At 38.8% G+C, this 17500-nt stretch overlaps 1 protein-coding gene across 3 annotated transcripts in view; it reads left to right on the top strand.

Moving 5' to 3' along the window:
• The window catches only part of LOC145484709 (uncharacterized), a 23312-nt gene that overhangs the window by 966 nt on the left and 4846 nt on the right, over window positions 1-17500 (top strand). Inside the window, exons 2-13 of one of the 3 annotated variants that reach the window (XM_081463330.1) lie at window positions 743-877; window positions 2702-2943; window positions 3876-3963; window positions 4544-4678; window positions 5393-5634; window positions 6984-7071; window positions 7823-8011; window positions 9827-10018; window positions 12014-12211; window positions 12826-13032; window positions 14017-14211; window positions 16103-16438. In XM_081463330.1, the coding sequence (XP_081319456.1) occupies window positions 743-877; window positions 2702-2943; window positions 3876-3963; window positions 4544-4678; window positions 5393-5634; window positions 6984-7071; window positions 7823-8011; window positions 9827-10018; window positions 12014-12211; window positions 12826-13032; window positions 14017-14211; window positions 16103-16438 (2247 nt within the window). The remainder of the gene's footprint in view (window positions 1-742; window positions 878-2701; window positions 2944-3875; window positions 3964-4543; window positions 4679-5392; window positions 5635-6983; window positions 7072-7822; window positions 8012-9826; window positions 10019-12013; window positions 12212-12825; window positions 13033-14016; window positions 14212-16102; window positions 16439-17500) is intronic. The other 2 variants (XM_081463331.1, XM_081463332.1) reach the window with 2 other exon arrangements.

The following is a 17500-nucleotide window of genomic DNA, read 5'->3' as shown; positions in this document are numbered from 1 at the left end:
TGCTACAAATGTAAATCATACTACCATCATTTAAAGAGCATTGAAATTACGGTAGCCATCAAACCTTGTTGCTGCCTTGAAGTACATATAACTCATTCCAAATATTCGGAAACTGCATATTATGTGATCCCAAATGTCATAGACACTTTGTAATGAATTATGTACGGTGTAGACTCCGTACTTTGACTGGCCTAAAGTGCTAAAGTCACTCAAAGACTTTCAAGGGATAATATTTTCAAAAAAAAAAAAATGTTTTCATGCCAAATTAGTGATTACTATTTTATGGGCATTTTCCAAAAAAAAAAAAAAAATTTCCAAAACTTCAGACCTACATGTATGCGAGTTACACGTATCCACAAAAAATATTTCTAAAATAAGGAAACAGTCTGCAAATTGACATGGGCCAAAATTTTGGAATGCGTCAAATGCAGCAAGTTGTAACAGTGGCAGTCTCGTCTGCAGACTAAGGTTCTCATGCTTTAAGTATTGGCTTCTATTTTCTTTCAATGACTGTGTGCATCCTCTAAAGCTTCGGCTAAATTATCAAATTTCAGAAATATTAACCCTCCACAATATTGAAAGAATATGTTTACTACAAGGATTTTATATAAATGCCAGGGACACATTAAGTAGGATATTAAATCAGAGCTCAAAAAACGTTTCGTCAAATAAAGTATACTGATCAAATAAAGTATGTATTGTATGTATTTATTAATTACTATTTTTTGATTTTATTTTTTAGCCTTTAGTTGCAACTTTGATACATCCATGTGTGGTTTTGTCCAGGACAGTAATGATAACTTTGACTGGACGCGACATCAGGGAAGCACTACTTCTAGTGGTACTGGACCATCTGCTGACCACACCACAGGAAATGGTATGGACATAGACCTTTCTTGATTACATCTTCCTCCTTTACTTCATTTGAAAACAGGAAGTGATCTTATTTATTGTTAAAAGGTGGAATTTTATACCCAAGGAGGGGATCTAGTAATAAATGTAATGAGGTAAAAACTACTTTTTTAACAGAGGTCGTGATTTTGTTTTCGTAAATATACAAATAGAAGGATGCTCTTTCATACTCAATAGATTGATAGTACATGTATAAACACTCTAATTTATGTAAGTTGATATAAAGTTTGGCATGCAGCAACAAGAAAATGGAAGAGCAAATCTTTCAAATGAGAGTACTTACATAGCAATGACTACACATCGTGATCACATATACATGAACAATGTCACAACTGCACAAAAAAACAACTTGAAAGGCTAAATCTGTAATCTGACTCAGTTGACTGAGTTGATGAAAATTGAAAATTGGCCTGGTGCCCCCCCCCCCCCCTCCCCCCTCCTCCCACCCACTCCCTGGAAAAGTCCTGACTGTCCTATAAAGTCTAATTTCGTGGGATTTCCAGAGACAAATTTGTGGAAAAAACAGCTGATTTCGCAGGAAATTCACGGGAATTTTCGGCCTCGTTTGGACTGTAGTACATGTTTGTATTTGCTTGATGACAAGGTTCTTTTTAACAGAAATCATCATTTGCTCTTTTAACAACAATGCGCTCAAGAAATGCGTCAATGGCAAAACTTTTTATATCGTGGTCACAGTGAGTGCCCAGTAGTTTTTGGATGTTGTTTACTCGTTGCAGTGATGAAGTTTCACGATAAAAATTAATTTGCAAGTTTATGGCTACTAAATAGCCCCAACAGGTGGTTGGTGATGCCAACAATCACATTGTTGTATATCATCAACTGACAAACCACAACATTGACTGGGACTCTGCTCAGTGCTTAACCTACAGCACAAACTGTTTTCAACAACTGACTCTGGAGAGCTTGTACACTAACCTAGAACAAACGCCTCTTAACAGATGTCAACAACTACCGGCGCCTTACAAACGATGTATCCATGACGGAAACAAAACCTACAAATGGACTTCCAACAGACCGACTTAATTTGACTAACAATAGACGGACCAAAAACCAACCAATTTGACTAACAATTGACGGATTGAAACTGACCAATGACTGATGACAAACTTTATACGAGTCTTTGAGCCAATACCGTCATGGCTAAACTGACCAATCACGTTCAACAGACCAGACTGATAACATCTTCAACTGACAAACACTATTCACTTGACTCTGAAGATCACTTCCACTCAGGTTGTCAAAATGCCATTCACCAGTAACAGTTCTTTTCACAACTACCCTCACCCGGACGATCACACTATACAAACTAAAGTCTATGCTAGATTTGAATAGGACAGGATTAAATAGGTAAAGTCTGCATGCGAGGCAAGTGGCCCATCAGGCCGAAGCTTATCCCGGTTTCTGTAGCATGAAGCGACTAGGAGTATTTCTACTCCCCTCTGGATGGGATGCTAGTCCATCGCAGGGTTACCTCCAGCATTAAGTTCGCCGGTACCCATTTATACACCTGGGTGGAGAGAGGCACTGTGAGAGTAAAGTGTCTTGCCCAAGAACACAACACAATGTCCCCGGCTAGGGCTCGAACCCGGACCGCTTGATCCGGAGACAAGGGCACTAACCATGAGGCCACCGGATTAAATGCAATATAGAAAATAAATGAATGCCAAATTCTTTCAGTCGTTTAACAAATGCCAGTGAGAATTTCCCCACATGAGTTTTCAGAGACAGAAGTGTGAAATATTTAATTTCCACTTGCCTACCTCTACAGGATATTACATGTACATAGAAACATCATCTCCTCGACAGACAGGTGACTATGCAAGACTAAACAGCCCCAAGCTGCAATTCAGCGGGAACATGTGTCTCCAGTTCTACTATCACATGTATGGTGCAAACATGGGGACATTAACTGTGAAATTAAATGGAATCAAATTGTTCAACGCAAGGGGGGATCAAGGCAATTTGTGGTTGGGAGCGGCTTTTGATGTAAATTTATCAGGAATGTACACGGTAAGAGATTATCATGGCTACTGTCAGGAGGTGCCTTGTTTACTCCAACTATAAGTTCAACTTTGTTTCGTTTTCTGTGCTACAGTTTACATGTACTGGCTGGCCAAGGTGCAATGGTATTTTCTTCTCTTTTTTTTTTTGGATAGCAGCAGATATATTTGATCATTGCAACACTTACATGACATCAAACTTATATTACATAATATTTACTAACATTACTTATTATCTACTTGGATAGAAATTGAGAGCAAATAGTCTTGACGAATCATTTTAGTAAAAATCTACTTGTCCTGACAAGCTAAACTTTTATTATTTAATTAAATCCTCTTCACAGACACTTTAAATATGCAAAGAAGTGGCTGCCATTTTGTTAACAAAGTGTTTCGCGTACTGTTTGGCTACTGAGTACATGTATCTACAACAGAACTAGATACATATACATGTATTACAGCTGTAAGTTCAGCAGCCAATGAATGATTTGCTAGTAATTGGATACTCATGTTTGCGCAAAGAACTCTGGGATCGTCAGGGGGCAAACATTGCTAGTCGCTAGAAGGAATTGTATAGCGAAAAGTTGTTTTGAGGTACAAAAAAACCATTTTGGAGTGAGATCAACACTTTTTCGCTGTTGTTGGATAGTGTTGATATGTGGAAAATTTATGTGTTATTCAATAATTAATTCCCATGGCAACCCCTTTCTTGGTTGAGAGTTGGTTACATGTAACTCTTCAATTGCACAGTCCCATGAGTGATTTTGATATTTTGGTAACTTTTAACTGGCTAACTGCTAATACATGTAGCCAGGGTTAACTTGTCAAGGGCTGTTATATGCCCGTTGGTAGTCAGTTGGTCATGTAGTATTGTAATCCTACTCACAGTATTTGTTATGATATTAAACCGTCCCCAATTTCCATCTCTTGTAATGATTGCAGGTTACATTTGAAGCAACAAAGGGACTTGATTACCGAAGTGACATCGCAATAGATGACTTTATGTTGGAATCAGGATATTGTCGTTCAAGTGAGTGCATAAGAGAGTTAGTGGAACAGTTTTTGATGACTGGATTGAATATTATAACAACTATTAATAGTAAGCTAAAGGACTGGAAATTACATGTGCATGTAATAGTCTAGAAATTGAGCACTTGAAAGATGCATGCATGTAGAATGTTGTTGCTGCCCCAGCTAAATCTTCAAATTGAAGAAACATTAACCCTCCTCAATATTGAAAGAATATGTTTATTGTGCAGTACCAGAAAATATCCATACTCCCCCCACAGAAGGGATTGGAATTCCTGGGGGGTGGGGGTTCTCTAAGACCAAAAAATTTAAAGAAATGTATCAAGTTTAATTGGAATTTCCAGAAGGGTAAGGGGGCGGGGGGTCTTGGAAAAAATCCATTCCATTGGGGAGGTATGGATATTTCCTGGAACTAGATATTACAAGGGTTTTATAACGCCAGGGACAAATTTCAAAGTACTTAATAGGATATTAAATCAGGGCTCAAAAGAAAGGTTGTCAAATAAGGTATACTGATCAAAGAAAGTATGTATTGTATGTATTCATTTATTAACTATCATTTTATATTTCTATTTCTTTAGCCTTTAGTTGCAACTTTGATACATCCATGTGCGGTTTTGTCCAGGATAGTAATGATGACTTTGACTGGACGCGACATCAGGGAAGCACTCTTTCTAGTGGTACTGGACCATCTGCTGACCACACCACTGGAAATGGTATGAATATAGACCTTCCTTGATTACACCTTCCTCCTTTACTTCATTTGAATATAGGAAGTGATCTTGTTTATTGTTTTAGTGGAATTTTATACCCAAGGAGGGGATCTACATGTAATAATAAATATAATAAGGTAAAACTAGTTTTTTAACAAAGGTCATGTGATTTTGCTTTGGTTGTGAATTTACATACAAATAGAAAGATGCTCTTTCAAACTCAATAGAGTCTTTAATTCCTTCTTCATGATTGATAACATAGAAACACCATAAATGATATAAGTTGATAAGTTTGGCATGCAGCAGTGCTGAAGAAAAATGGAAGAACAAATCTTTCAATTGAGAGTACTTACATAGCAATGACTACACACCTTGATCAGATATGCATGAGCAATGGACATCACAACTACACAACAGAGCAGCATGAAAGGCTAAATCCGTAATCTGACTCAGTTGACTGTGTTGATGAAAATTGGAATTTGGCCTGGTGCTCTCCCCCCCCCCCCCCCCTACCCTCCCTCTCCCTGAAAAAGTCCTGACTGTCCTATAAAGTCTATATTGCTAGATCTGAATAGGACAGGATTAAATGCAATATAAAAAATTAATGCATGCCAAAAACGTTCAGTCATTTTTTCAAATGCTAGTGAGAATTTCCTCACATGAATTTTCAGTGACAGAAGTGTTAAATATTTAATTTCCACTTGCCTACCTCTGCAGGGTATTACATGTACATAGAAACATCATTCCCTCGACAGACAGGTGACTATGCAAAACTAAACAGCCCCAAGCTGCAATTCAGTGGGAGCATGTGTCTCCAGTTCTACTACCACATGTATGGTGCAGCCATGGGGACATTAACTGTGAATGTAAATGGAAACAATGTGTTCAACACAAGTGGGGATAAAGGCAATGAGTGGCTGAGAGCAGCTGTTAATGTAAATTTATCAGGAATGGACGTGGTAAGAGACCTACATGTATTATCCTCGCTACTGGAAGGTGTCTCGTTTACTGTATTTCAAATGTAATTGTTTAATTGTACATGTACAGTACCACTCAGAACTAAGCGAACCAAAATTCATGTTAACAAGGTGTTAATGTAAAGAGGGTAATGCTGAGTTCACTGAAATTGTCTAGCTTTCAATCTGTTGTTTATTTTGCTGACATGAATGTTGTTATTTTCATCTGATACGAAATTTTTGGTGAGTGTGAATGCCACGCTTGGCTTGAGAAAAGAGCTTATGCTGGTGAACGAGTTCAAATTTTCAGGCGAACTAGCGATGGTTTGATGCAAAAGTGTTCGAATTTTTTTGTGATCTTGTCAACATCAGAGCACCTTATTTCAGTGGAAGAGGTTCAAAGCTGTATTTTCCAACTGCTCTTGTTAATTTGTTGTGTTTTGATTTGAATTTCGCTTCTAAGTGTGGAATTACTAAACATAAATCACCCATTTGTTCTAGCTGGAGTCCTGCTTTGTTCTCCATAACAATGCATCACAAAAGGAATATTGGTTATGAATAACAAAGGCTAACACATTGGCAAAAATGCGTGTCCATAACATGTTGGCAAAAACGTGTCTCTTAATTCTGAGCGGTACTATATGCAACATGCACAACGTACTGACTCACACAGCGCTATTTTAGTAAAAATATACTTGTTGTCCTGAACTTTGTATCTAATTAAATCCTCTGCACCATCGCTTAAGATCAGAAGGCCTGTAGTGTAGCCAATCAGAGAATTACATTCCTAATAGAATGCTTACCTAGTAGATTTATGCTATTTAAAATAAACTACATGTATCTTTAAATATCAAGGCTGTGGTCTAAGAAAAATTATGATGAGCCCAAAGGTACGTACTGTAACCATGAAATCCTGGGTTCCCAGCACTTAAGCTTATATGAAAAAGAAGGATTTTCTGATTGTCCAAAGGTGAAGTTAGTCACCTGTGACACGCAGGACCTTCTAGAGCACAGCCCTGAACATGTCACTAAACATTTCCTTCGATCTTTTTGTTTTTTGTTTTTTTTTACATATGGCATTCAGAAAATGATAATACTGTATATACAAATAACAATGGATATAGAACACTTGTCTTTCAATTAATTGGTCAAGAGCCGGTTAACTCTTCAAGTACACAGTTGCTTGAGAGATTTTGATATTTTGGTAACTTTTAACTGACTAATTGCAAATAGCAAGTGCCACCATGCCATTAGTAGCCAATTTGTCTTGTAACATGGTGGTCGGTCCTACATGTATTCAAATTTTTTGTATAACGTTAAACCCTAACTTCCATCTCTTGTAATGATTGTAGGTTACATTTGAAGGCATACGGGGAGGTAGTTATGAAAGTGACATTGCAATAGATGATTTTCTGTTGGAGTCTGGATCTTGTTCTTCAAGTGAGTACTTAAAAGACTAGTGTTCAAAACTAGCGTTCATAGAGCATTTTTTGATGACTGGATTGAGTATTTGTAAATAACTAATAGTAACCTAAAGGACTGGAAATTCTAGGCTAGAAACTGAATGTAAGAAGTATAGGATGTTGCTGGGCACTGCATCCCTAAAAGCCCCAGCTAGATCATCAGAAATTCAGAAATGTGATCTTGAGACAATACTTGAGGAAACTGTTTCAATCGCTGTAACAAAGTTTTAAAAGTAAGGGTCCTGCATGTATATGTAGAAAGTCAAGGACATAAGAGACCTGTGTACAATCATCCAATGATTTTACTCAGAATTGCCATGATTGAAATTGCTAACTAGGCAAATCCCGTGGATTTTCCCGGGAAAATATGTACTAATTGCCAGTAACTTGCTCAACGTATTCCCATACAGCAGCAGGAGTTTCCCTATCAAGTTTTTTACTCATCTAGATATGAACAACCAATCCCTAGTGCACCTTTATCTCTGCTAGGCCACGGAAGCAATCATTGCATATTTTTCCATATTTGTTGGTCTTATGAATTATTGGTCCCAGATTCCCCTTTCCCCTTTGATGAAAATTACATGTAAACTGAAGAAGTTACATATTAATAAGCAGAAGTAAAATTGGACCATAACATACATGTAAAAATATTACACGTATATATGTGTATAAGGGGCCATGGTTAATTCAATATTATTGTTAATTATAATTTAATATATGCTTTTTAGCTTACTGTGTTGATCCTGGAACTCCGCTGCATGGTTCTAGGAATGTTAATAGTAGTGATGGTGGATTTCCTGACGGGACAATAGTTTCTTTTCAATGCAATGCTAACTATAAACTCAGTGGAGCTAAAAAGATTCTGTGTGCCAAGGGAAAATGGAGTGAGACAAAGTTACCTCTGTGCGTATCGCAAGGTATGTGTTTTTTCTTTTTCCTGGTACTAAATGAATTGCAGATTATGCTAACCCATTGACTCCCAGAGCTTTTTGCCAAATATGCATTTTTTAGACATTTCTAGAAATTTTCAGGCTGGATATGGACCATATTAGCTCCAATTTACTCAAAAATACATTTGCAACATGACAACATGCCTTTCTTTCCACTAGCATCGTGTTTTACGACATTTTTGCTTGGGCATGTGCAGAAATGACCTATGACTTCAGGCTTTCCTTTTTTAAAAAAAAATTTTTTTTTTTCACCTTTTCTTTTTCTTCTTTTCTTATCTTTTTGCTGCAGTAATTGACCTTCTACTGGGCTCCCTTCCAGTTCAAAAAATTCTGAGAAAGCATCATCGAAACAGGCAATTTTTTGCCATGGAGCAGCCACATGTAGTTGCAGGAAATTTTGCTCTGAGTTTTTCACTCAAATTTCTGAGCATTTTCATGCATATTTCAGGCTCCGTTGAGCCGATCACTCTGATCTGGGTATCATTGGAAAGATCTTTTCTTCCTGCAGAAGTTGAGTATAGATGATGCCAATTGTTGTCAAAGGTGATAATGTCAGAAGTGGAACAAAGGCCAAGGCTCGTCACTGCCGGTTATGGGTGACACGGGCAGCATGGGAGTCAATGGGTTAAGATTGTATGACAATTGATTTGCATTCCCAGCATCTATCATGAATAACTTGATGCATGTACTAGGTTGCTCACATGGCTGTCATTAAGTTTTAATTCACCTGTAGCCTTGATCTTCACACCCGTAGTAAACTTGCACTTGTTACCTTATGGGTGAATTGCATCAAATACAGGCCAGTTCACCCATGACATCAAGGGTCCATCAAACATACTCAGCCATAACAGGTATTATGGGTTACGGCCCTGGTTACGGCCGTGGCTGATGTTCCGCAACCCTGCCCACTATGTATTGGATCCTTTTTTTGGCAAAGGTTTATTATAGTCTGTCGAGCTCTTTAAATCTGAGAATTTTGAATCTAAATGGATTTTTCTAAACTCCTTTGACGGGATATTTATGGGTGTTGGTTTCAAGAATTTCATGTGTATGTGAGAAGTTACAACTTCCTGGGGATCTAAATGAATGAGTATCAAGACAAATCCACATGCAACGTATATAATTATTGTAGTAGATGTCATCATAAGGGTTTCAGTTTCCAAGGAAGACATTTTGCTAGGGTATAATTTGACACCCAGGCAAAAACATGCTTAATTATGACAAAAACTAATTCTCACACACAGCTGGGAGCCATGCCGGTAAATATGCTCCTGGGATTATATGTTGCAAAGAATGTCAATAACTATCAAAAATGAAAACTCACAGCCCAAGAAGGGTTTTGCTAGAATGAAAAGAGGGAACTAATTAAAATGATCTTGAGAAAGTATCAAGCTAGAATGGTGGGTGGGTGGGAGGTCAGGTAATGGTGGACAGCAACAAGAAAACTGGAAAACGACCAAGGTTCCATGTAACCTGATCTCCTGCACACTAGCCCAGAAGTGTGTGAGAAATAACGTTTCCACTTCTTTCGTTTCTTCAGCCAGTAGGAAACAAACCTTTTTTGTGTGATGAGAGATATTTTTGTTTATGAACTTGGATAATTCACTAGATTTGAATTTGACAATGAAATACTCAGTCAATTGATCAAGTGATTGATCACGTGATTGATTGACCGATCAATCGCTTACTATAGCTGATTGATTACTCAACTGGTTGATTGATCAGTTGATTGACTGATTGATTTCTCAATAATCAATTGATTGCTTTATCATCTTTTTGCAGTCTGTATCTTGCCACCACCTACATTTGCTCATGCACATGTCAGAAGCAATCCAGTGCCGAACACCAAAGGCAGCCATGTTGAGTATGCCTGTGATTTAGGTTACGTGTCTGATCACCGCCCAACTCGCCTCTTGTGTGATAAAGATCCCAAAACACTAGGATACAAATGGAGTGGCAACTTCACTTGTGAAAGTGAGTACTGTTCCATGCACCCTGATACAATAAAGTGCCTTGAGACTGGGTAATAAGCAATTTGGTTTCCCTGAGGCCTTCAATGTTGAATCCCCGAGGTAAGGCATTTTCCCATGCCTCCCAACTCAAAAATAGATCAAACTGTAAGTAATAACATGTCATTTCAATAGCAAAACTCAATGACAGATGTTTCTGTTACTTTACGGCCCGTGTTGGTTCCCCATGGAGGTGCACCGACATAGCGTCTCCACACAAAGCTCTATAAGTTTGGGTGAAACACTTCTCTGAAAAACGTACGAATGAAAAACCACACAGATCTAAATCTTGACCAGGTTGTTTGTTTTCATATGTCGAAAGATTCTTGACTTAATATATTGAATGGTTACGATTGTTATTTTTGATGGTGTGACTGTGGAAATCAGCGATAATTTGTGCTGGACTGAACAATGTCAAAGTTATTAATATATACATTGCAAGTGTGGACAGACTGACAAAGTTAATGCGTCAAGGGAGTAAAATGCATTAATGTCGTGAGCATGACCTCCAGAAGTCAAAACCTACAAGACATATTTTTATTGATCAGTTAAATGAAATGCTTTAAGCCCCAGCCAAACAATTGCAACATTTGAACGCAACATATCGCAACATTGTTGGGTGCAACATGTTGTGCACGTTTGTCACACTGTTGCGATGTGTTGCGACATGTTGGGTGTTGCAAATTGAACTAGTGCGCACGCCTTGGCGAAACATTGTTGCACGAACCTGGCCAAATGAGTAAACAATAAGGAAACTTGCACAAAGGTTGCATGAAAAATTTGACCATTTTCAAACTTGAGCTAATAACACCCACTGTAGCAACATGTCACAACAGGGTGACCAAACGCACGCAACATGTTGCACCCAACAATCTTGCGATATGTTGGGTTGAAATGTTGCAATCGTTTGGCTTGGGCAGCGAGTCCGCGAGATGGTCTGCGAGCGAAACGATCCGGCAGGAAGAGTCTGGTGAAGGGCGTCAAATTAGTCTCCTCGCGACTTTGCTGCTCGCACCAGTGCTGGCTGGACTTTTAAGTGCACTGATGCTACAGGTACATTGTGTAAAAGTAGTGTTGTAATATGCCATGCATGCGCAAGGCTGTGATGCCAAAATGAAAAGTCTGGCAGACTTTTTGAAATTCTATGCCATTCTTGTCGTGGAAAAATTGCTAAAACTAGTTGCAATTTGCTCTTCCATCAATAATTCACGGAATATCTTCACTTTGGTGTTCTAAGAGCCTTTTATGAATGACCAAAGGTAATAATTAAAATAATCATTAAAGATTATTGATATTGCACCTTTTAACATGCAATGATCAGTGGCACGTTACATCACAAATTCTGAAAATTATATCAAATTTTTAAAAGCTAGTTTAAGAAGGTATGGTTTGCATTAGGATTTAAACTGTTGATCTATGTTTGATTTCCTCAACGAGATGGGTAAGGCATTCTACAATGTGGGAACAGCAACAGAAAAAGATCTGTCTCGAAAAGATGTCGACATCTTCCCACGAGGGAAATCAAGAAGTAGTCTATCGGTTGATTGCAGCTGATAGATGGATTGTTTCCTAACTGAAATGAAATCACTGTGGGTGACTGACCAAGCAAAGATTTAAAACGATTAAAAGTATTTTAAAAGAAATAAGAAATCTCACTGGCAGCCATTGAAGTTCATGGCTGAACTTAGATGAAAATATAACAAGTCTAGCTGCAGCGTTCTGGACTCTTTACAACTTAGAAATCTCAGTGTTTGGAAGTCCGTGCAGTAGACTGTTACTATAATCCAGTTGGCTTGTTATAAAAGTATGCACCAAAATTAGGTGACTTTTCTGGGCTAAATACCTCCGGATATGTCAGATATTAGTGCCATTTTTTACTGCTTGCTAGTATAGTGCACAGTGTATGTGGACTTGATAACAGTGGTGTTCTGACTGTAGCTTTCTGTTTTGTTTTAAACAGAAGTCAGGTGTAGCCCTCCTCCACCTCTAAGTACAGGGCATGGAAATGTTAACATTTCGACCTCTGACTCAACTACTGAAGCATCATATTATTGCAACCCTGGCTATGTGATGTTTGATTTCAAAGGGGAGATCGTAGACAAGTTTGTGATGAAGTGTGATCTAAGTGGTAGCTGGTCGTCGAACAGCCCTACTTGTTGTGAGTTGCGTTTAAAGTTCAGCACTTCATAAAGTCAAAAAAATGAAATCGTGACGCAGTGGTTTGGGAGTTGGAGCAATCAAATCCTTCTCCCTGCCTCTACATGTAGAAGGATTTGAGTTTGGTGATCCCAAATTCATCTCCCCCATGCAGTGTAAATATCTAACTGGTAACTGAGAGGTTTCAAGTTCAAATTCTGTTCCCTGCTAGCCAGAGTGTGAACAGGCTTCCTAATCGATCATTGGGCAAAGAGAAAGCGGGAAGAAAAAAAGGAGGGGAGGGGAGGATGGGAGAGAAAATGGGGAGGCCGTACAATGGGTGCTTAACGTATGGCCCTCAAAATATAACAACACACAAGAACAAAGCCATAAAGGTGTTTCTTATGACATCCGTTTACAGAATTTCTCAGCTATTCATTTTCTTGGGAAGTCTTAGGCATGTGAGTGTGCTTTTAAATGCTGTTCACATCAGAAATAATCGAAAAGCTTACTACATGTATTTCAACAATGAGTCTTTGTTTGTGCCACCTACTAGTGTTGCGTTAAATTTGGCTATACCATAAACTGAAGCTGCATGTTTACTTTGTGTTTAACTAAGCTTGTTCTCTCTTACAGTGAACACTTGCTATCCACCTGATAGTTCACTTGCTCATGGCTATATTCTCTCAAGGGTTAAACAGTATATCTTTGAAGGTCAATATATTTACCCAGAAGGTACGGTGGTCACTTTTGCCTGTGATGCCCTGTACAAACTTCCAGAAAATACAGGACAGAGGACGTGTCTAAACTCTGGGTTATGGTCTGGAAGACGTCCTCACTGTGGTATGTCAGCTTTGCATGTACAGTGTATGCAGTGTCAATTTATATGATATGATTCAAATATGCCAAATTATTCCCAAATGTTTATTTTTTTATGTTTTTTATGTTTTTATTTTTTAGTTTTTATTGCAATAACATTAAATTACATACAAAAATTTCGATTGGTTCTTGCTTACAATCTATTACAGGACAGATGCATAGATGACTTTGCTAGCAATTTTTTTTTCGTTTTTTTTTATTATTATTATGTAATATAAGTAGATTCCATGTTGCCGTGCTTCTGTTCAGTAATAGATCACAGAAGATGTCAAGTTGTGATAAGAACATCAGTGACGCACTGGCCTAACGGCCCTGGACACATTTTGATGTCATCTGTGATATACATGTGTTACTGGAATACACAACATGGAATCTATTTGTGAAATATACTAAGTACAGTTCTGAGTTGCTCAATTCACCCTCAAGCTATTTTGATAGTATGTGATGAACCTTGTGTACCCGACCACCACAGCTCTTCCTAAGACCTTTATTTAATACTTGTTACATGTACATGTACTTGTGGAATTTGTTGGTGAAGTACACCATCAGCATTCTTGGTGGTGAATAACTCTTATGCATGATGATATCAGAATAGCAAAAATCACCGCCAAGCATCGGTTTCAAAATGGTAATTGAACATTTTTATCATGAGCAAATTTCCAAAGCAGCAGAGCTGAACCACATAAAAACAATTTCGTACAAACGTGGCTTGGTGGTGAATTTTGAGCATGTGACGTAATCATGGGATAAGATCTTTTCAACTGTACATGTAGTTTGATGCAACTACAAAGTATTACTGACAGTGTGCTATTAGTATAGGTATTTCTTACATGTAATTGTAAATAATTATGTCAAAAAGCTCAGACTTAATAATTTGAAGGCTAGTGAACTTTTGCTACTTAAATGTACATACTACATGTAAAGATGTGTATTTTTGTCTCATAATAGTTCGAAGCGCTTGTAGAGACCCCGGTGGCATATCAAATGGCTATGGTACATCGAACAACACCGATTCGTCACAATTCCCTATATGGACAGTGGTGACTTTTCAATGCAATACTGGTTATAAGCTAGTGGGCTCAAGGCAGCGCCAGTGCAGGGCAGATGGGAATTGGTCCGAGAGACAAAATCCAACATGTGAAGGTAAGAAACATGATTATAACACTCTTTCATTTGCATTTAAAGATGATTTCCAGTCCGTACTGCGCACACTCGAGGGTTTGTTTACGTTTTTTTGTTTTGTTTCATGTAAGACATCACGAAATATTAACATTTCGCAACTACTTACATGAAGTAAATTCAAAGTTTCATGTCAACCACCATTATGGCTGCGAAGCTCTATGTTTTGTTCTTTCTCATATCACTTGATGAAAGAACTTTGCAGCTGTAAAAATCATTGAAGCTGTTGGAAAAAGAATTTGAAAGGCCTGAAAGATATAAGGTATGTACATGTGGCTTGTGACAAATAACATCGATTCACATTCCATCAAGTGAGGCTTATGATGTTTGCAAACATAAGGGTGCTGAGACTTTCCAGTACGGACTGGAATTAAGCTGCAGTGAAGACAGTATAAACATGCTTTTGTCCCTTTCACGCACACGTGTTTCCAACAAGACCTATCCCATAGTACTTGTCATATTCAGCCACAGGCAGCCCAACAGACACTACAGAACACACCATTGTTTACGTACATGTGTGTGAGTGAGCTCATGGAATGTTTAAGGTTCCTCGATACAGTCGTGCTAAACCATACCAAACATTTTCAATGAGCTTTTTAAAAGGCTTCCCTTGCTAATTAATAGTGGTAACAGGACTGAGTGGTGTCCAATTCGGTCTGTGATCATACGAGTGATGAACAAAATCGAACGACCGTGAAATGGGAGTCCGATTTGTTTAATCTCAGGTATGACGAATGGTTTGGATAATAGCAATGATGATATATACCTTTAAAGAAACACATGTCACTCTCAAGTTTAGAATTGAACAGATAGTTTTAACTTAACGTGCGTTAATGTGGCTTCAATATGGGCTTCTCCCATAATACAGTATGTATAGTGCTGTTTTGATGTCGAGAGCAAACTCCACAAGTTAAACACTTTAATTTCAAACTTTCTGTTTAATTTTTGTATTACTATTGCAGTTGTCTTAATTACTGGCACTGTTATTGTTATTTGTCACTGTTTATATCCTGGCGTACACTTTGTTCCTCACTGCAGATGGCAAAAGCACCGGCTGAAACATGTTTGTTAAACTTGAGAGTGCTGTGTTTTTCTTTGATCTTGATGTAGTCCACTAAGTATTTTGTATTTTTTCCAATAGTGATTACAACCTCATTTCTCTTTGTAGCGTGATCTGAAGTACATGTAGACTAAGAGTTTCGTAATGTACATGCTACACTACCCAACCCACTTTTTTCTTGGAAGCCTCTCTCCACAGCCAGAGGCATGCAAGAAAGTAACACTACTATACTATGCATTTTTGTTGAAATTATGGCGTTTTTCCAAGTCGCATTGTTGTTCAGGTTACTGAACTGCGAATTATTCTCCTTAAAATGTTTAACAGTGATTGGTCCGAGTGGGGTACAATTCAAGGGGTAATTGGGCGAGTTATTTCAGAGTACAATTCAGGGGGTAATCGCGCGAGTTCTCTCCATATCGCTGATATGAAATTGCGAGCTAATTGACTAATTAATAGTAGGGAAAAAAAACTTGGAAAGTCAGCTTCTTTTGGGCGTAAAAGTGGGTAGTAACTTCCATCAATTTTGCACACAGTGCACATTTTCCAACATTGGTTAGGGTGGATGGGGGATACGGGATCCAGCTCAAGTGTCCCAACTACTCTTGTCTGGGATTGTAGATACACCGCAGGGAGAATTCTAGAACAACTCAAAACCAAACCAAACAAATACAAAATCACCAACGAGAAAAATAGTTTAGTATTATCCCGGCAATTCTTCCAACTGAACGAGGGTACTGATGACATCTTGAATTTCAAATGACTGCAGTGATCGAAAGGTAGAAAATTCTTTTGCAGCATCTACTTTGAAATGCAAAAAACCCCAACATCTTGACCATGGCAGATATGATTCTAATGGTAGAACCTCCTATAAGCTGAATGAAGTTATTACCGCGGTGTGTAACCCTGGCTTTTATTTGTGGGGGGAGGCGACAAAAACGTGCTGCGGTTTGGACGATGGCGCAAGCGCATGGCTTCCTAAGAGTTGGCAGTGTTCAGATTCCATGGGTCAGGTCTCTGACACTCATGTCACTCAGTGTCTAAAGCCCGACATGTACGATGAAAAGTGCACAGAGATTGGACGTCATGCAGTTATCCTCAACGATAAGATGTCCTGTCAAGCCGCAAGTGAAGGTAGGTAGCACTTGCTGTCAAATTCAGGGTTATTGCCTATTTCCTTCGTGGCTGTTAAGCTTAGTTTTCACTATAGCGGCGCAAGCACAAGCACAAGCACAAGCGCAAGCACAAGCGCAAGCACAAGCGCAAGCGCAAGCGCAAGCGCAAGCGCAAGCGCAAGCGCAAGCGCAAGCGCAAGCGCAAGCGCAAGCGCAAGCGCAAGCGCAAGCGCAAGCGCAAGCGAAAGCACAAGCGTAAGCACAAACGCAAGCAATAGGGATGACCCAAGTGAAAACGACATTCGACGCGAACACAAGCACAAGCAAAATCATCGGAACCTTCCAAACTGTTTAGGCGCGAGGTAATCTGGATCCAGTGTTTCATTGGCAAAACATAACCACGTATGCTAAATATGCTCGTGCTTGTGTAATGCCTGAGCGGTGTTTCGTTTTCACTTGTAGCGAAACGCAAGCATAAGCGCAAGCATAAGAAAAAGGAAAAATTTTGATCCTTGTGCTTGTGCTTCCGCTTGTGCTTATGCCTGCGTCAAGGCGTTTTCACGGTAAAATAAGGATTCTTGTGTTTGCGCTTGCGTCGCTAGTGAAACATAGGCTTTAGCTCCAGTTACGGCGGATGCCTTATGATCAGGACTATGACAAGTAGGTGAGGTGTGCGGGCCGAGTGGTTTAGGCGCTAGAGATTTTATTTGTAGCGATTCCTGTTTGAAACCTTCCATCTTCGCACTAAGCTCTAACTTCCGGCTCTGGACAAACCCATATATTTTAAAGGTTGAGTTTTAGATAAATGCTGCAGACAATAATTCGAGTAGCTGCGCTTATTTGATCCGACTTTATCGAATTGATTTTCATCGTTTTTTAGGGGTACTAGTATTCTTTTAGGTTCATAAACCATCAAGAGAGGTGCGGTGCCATAATAGTTATATAAACTGGAGTCCAGATCTTTCCCTGGCCGGGTTCATTGTGTTGTGTTCCTTTGCGAGGCACTTCGCCATTACGGTGCCATTCTCGACCCAGGTACAGAAATTGGCGCCGATTAGCTAACATACTATCGCGGGGGAGA

This window comes from Orbicella franksi, chromosome 4 (assembly GCF_964199315.1).
Source record: "Orbicella franksi chromosome 4, jaOrbFran1.1, whole genome shotgun sequence".
NCBI classification, from domain to species: Eukaryota; Metazoa; Cnidaria; class Anthozoa; order Scleractinia; family Merulinidae; genus Orbicella; species Orbicella franksi.
The sequence above is the reverse complement of the archived record's forward strand: the minus strand, read 5'-3'. Positions and strand labels throughout refer to the sequence as shown.